This window comes from Ochlerotatus camptorhynchus, unplaced genomic scaffold, assembly GCF_037179485.1.
Source record: "Ochlerotatus camptorhynchus isolate MF236.1 unplaced genomic scaffold, CSIRO-AGI_Acam_v1.1 ptg000267l, whole genome shotgun sequence".
Lineage (NCBI taxonomy): Eukaryota > Metazoa > Arthropoda > Insecta > Diptera > Culicidae > Ochlerotatus > Ochlerotatus camptorhynchus.
The window spans coordinates 3,164,308-3,167,525 of NW_027040757.1; the positions used below are offsets into that span (position 1 = coordinate 3,164,308).

At 39.9% G+C, this 3,218-nt stretch overlaps 1 protein-coding gene across 1 annotated transcript; it reads left to right on the forward strand.

The window, feature by feature from the left end:
• Window positions 1–816: 816 nt before the first annotated feature.
• On the forward strand, window positions 817–2,925 carry LOC135705456 (uncharacterized). The gene is made up of 5 exons (XM_065227205.1): window positions 817–1,208; window positions 1,518–1,628; window positions 1,682–1,808; window positions 1,917–2,399; window positions 2,476–2,925. Exons 1-5 carry the CDS (start codon window positions 817–819, stop codon window positions 2,923–2,925), a joined length of 1,563 nt encoding a protein of 520 aa, XP_065083277.1.
• Window positions 2,926–3,218: the final 293 nt, after the last annotated feature.

A 3,218-nucleotide genomic window follows, 5' to 3' on the forward strand; every position in this document is an offset into this window, starting at 1 on the left:
GAGAAACGCTATATATCATTCGATTGAGTGTAACCTACACACAAACGGAGCTCTGGTCGACATTCCGGCGAAAAAGCTAAGCCAACCCGACACCAACCTGACTTCTATCAAACCCCAACCCGATGTTGACCCGACATTGACCAGACATAAACCCAAAATTGACCCGACATTAACACGACATTGGGTCGACATCGACCTTAAATTAGCCTTACATTGATCCGACATCGGGTCGACTTGTCTGTTCGGGACCATTTTCCTGGATTTCTTCCATACTCCACTGTCGTATATCAAATGATACTGAGTGACTCAATTGACAGTGACAATGAGCTTCGAATGAGAAAGGGGCTCTTCAAATTATGGTCATGTGAGAATTCGTTTACAAAGAATTGATTGAATGGTTGTACTGGTTCATCTTCAATCGAATGATATGAAAATTTACAGCACTGGCTCCAACACAGTAAAATCTCTCTCTCGTTCTCTTTTGCTTTATTTGAGAGTGTGCTTTTGCTATAGGTGTTTCCTGTGGGTAGGTAAGGGAGAATGGTACATAACGCACCCCCGGGGTAGAACGCACTTTTCCATTTTGTTTTGAGTTTTTCTTGGCATTTTTAATCCAATTCTTGGATTCATGCAGCATTTCGAGTTCAGATGCTATGCTGGAAGTGCTGCTTGATAAGACATCAAAAAAGTAGCAAAAGAGCCATTAAAAACAGTAATGAAAGTGAGCTGGTGCGTTCTGCCCAGGGGATGCGTTGAGTATCATTGTCCCCTACTGGCATTTTTTTCAAGCTGCAAGACAATCAGTGTAAAGTTGTCATGGCGGAAGGTAGCAGATATAAGAAGCGCAAGCCAGAAATTGATTTGTTCAATGTCGACGAACAAAAAAAAGTGGCAACGTGTAAAATTTGCGGAAAACTGGTGAAATCGTTACGCAATTTTACATACGTGAGGCATTATACGACTCAGCACAAGGAAATTGCCAAAGAAAACGGATTGCTGACCGAATTTGAAAACGGCTTGAATGTGGTGGCAGAAGAGGCAATAGACAGTATTACCGGTAACAAGAAAATTTCGGTGAAACTCAACAACAAGGTGTACACCAAATCACTTGTTGAACTAGTTACGGTCAACGGTGTTCCATTGAAAGTACTCGATTGTCCCGCGCTTCGCAGAATCTTCGATCCGGTAGAGAAAGGTTTGAAGGAAAAGTTTGGCCAAGGTACAGAACGCGTTACTTCTCGGTCAATTAAACCGATTCTGGGAAATGTATCCGAAAAGCTGAAGAATCGAATCATGGCTGAAGTGAAATGGAAAATGATTTGCCTGAAACTTGACATTGCCACACGATTGTGCCGTGACGTTCTTTGTATAAATGTTCAATTTATCGAGAAGAACACAATAAAAATTCGCACTTTGTCTATGGTTGAGCTAAAAGATCGGCATACAGCAGAGCACCTTGAAAAAGCGGTGCTTGAAACTTTGTCGGCATACAAAATAAACGTGTCACAAATATTCAGTTGCACAACGGACAACGGTTCCAATATGCTGGCAACCAACAAGAGATTTGCAGTTAGGCAACAGGAGTCGGAAGTCTTAAACTTGATCAAGGAGGACAGCACTTTGGACGGGTAAGTATGATTTGCATAGATTTATTAGCTAATTTAAAAAATACCCTTTACAGAATCAACTCAATTAATGATGCTTCAGATGACGACAGCGATGATGACACAGGTAATTCGGACGGAAATGAGGATAACGAATCTGATGATTTCGAAGAGTCTGAGCACGAAATAAGTGTTATGAATAAAGTAGCACCAATATTTTGTGGAGTACGTTGTGCTGCTCACACTGCACAACTAGCAGTATCAGACACTATAAAAGAAGGAAAACTAAAAAAGTGTCTGAACTCCATTCAGGCATTCGTCAAGAAATTGAGAAAAATGCCTTACAAGAATCTCTTCAAGTTGAACAACAAGGAAATTCCACAACTCAGTTGCGAGACGCGTTGGAATTCATGGTACGATATGGTTTTATCTTTGAAATCTCAAAAAGAATTCATTTGCTCGATAACTAAAAATGACAAGGAATGTGCCATACCCAACGAAACATGGAACTTCATCGACAATTTTGTCGTGGGTTTTGAACCCATGTCACAACTGACGTTAGCTCTCCAGTCATCACAACTCACGTTCGGTGATTTTTATTTGCTCTGGCTGCGTTGCAAATTGCTCCTGGAGAAGACTGATACTCCACTATCCAGGCAATTGTTGACGAAAATGAAAAACCGAGAATCAGCTCTAACAGACAACAAAGCATTTTTGGCAGCAATTTATCTTGATCAACGTATTAACTATCGGGACACTCCTCTGATTTCTGAAGAACAACGTCAATATGCCCTGGTAACCATGGATATTAAAATTGAACAGATAAAGAAAAAAAATGTGGGCTATATTTTATACACAATACTATTTACAGGAACACTTGAAACAAACTTGGCGGAGCATTCAGCGTGTTGCTCATGGCGGTTTAACAAACGTGTCCATGGAGGACCCCATGGAAGGACCAAGTTCAAACGACGACATTTTGGAAGATTTCTTTCGTTCACATGAGGTTTCACATGATTCCAACATCTCGACATGCTTGTTTGATGAACTGGAGGATTTGAGCCGTTTACCTCGCCTAAAATTGGAAAGGAGTCAGTCAATCTTGGACTTTTGGTACAGTCAAAAGCAAGGAAAACCAGACATGTATTCATTGGCGGCAGTAGTACTCTCTACACCGGCCACACAAGTTTCGACTGAACGGGCTTTCAGCACTTTGGCGTTTATTCTAACCAAACTGAGGACACGTTTGAGTGAAACCACATTGTCAAACATTTTATTGATAAGATTGAATGCCGAATTATTCCAACAGCTAAACATTTAGCATATTATTCATTATTTTCATTGGCATTGCTGTTGCAATGGTTAACATACTCATTTTATATCTGTTGAACTGTTTCATTTTTTTTTTCATTTGCTGAAACTAGAGAAATAAAGATTGAATTAATAAGCTAAACTCAATTGCTTTTGAATGTTTATGGTATTACGAGGCAAGATCGACCTGGAGCAAGATTAGCACCCTTAAATGTTACATAAACAATTCCGCATTTTTTTTAAACTGCGCATACGTACCCTTAAACAGTGATCCTTAGATACAACGTTCCAAAACTAATTTAG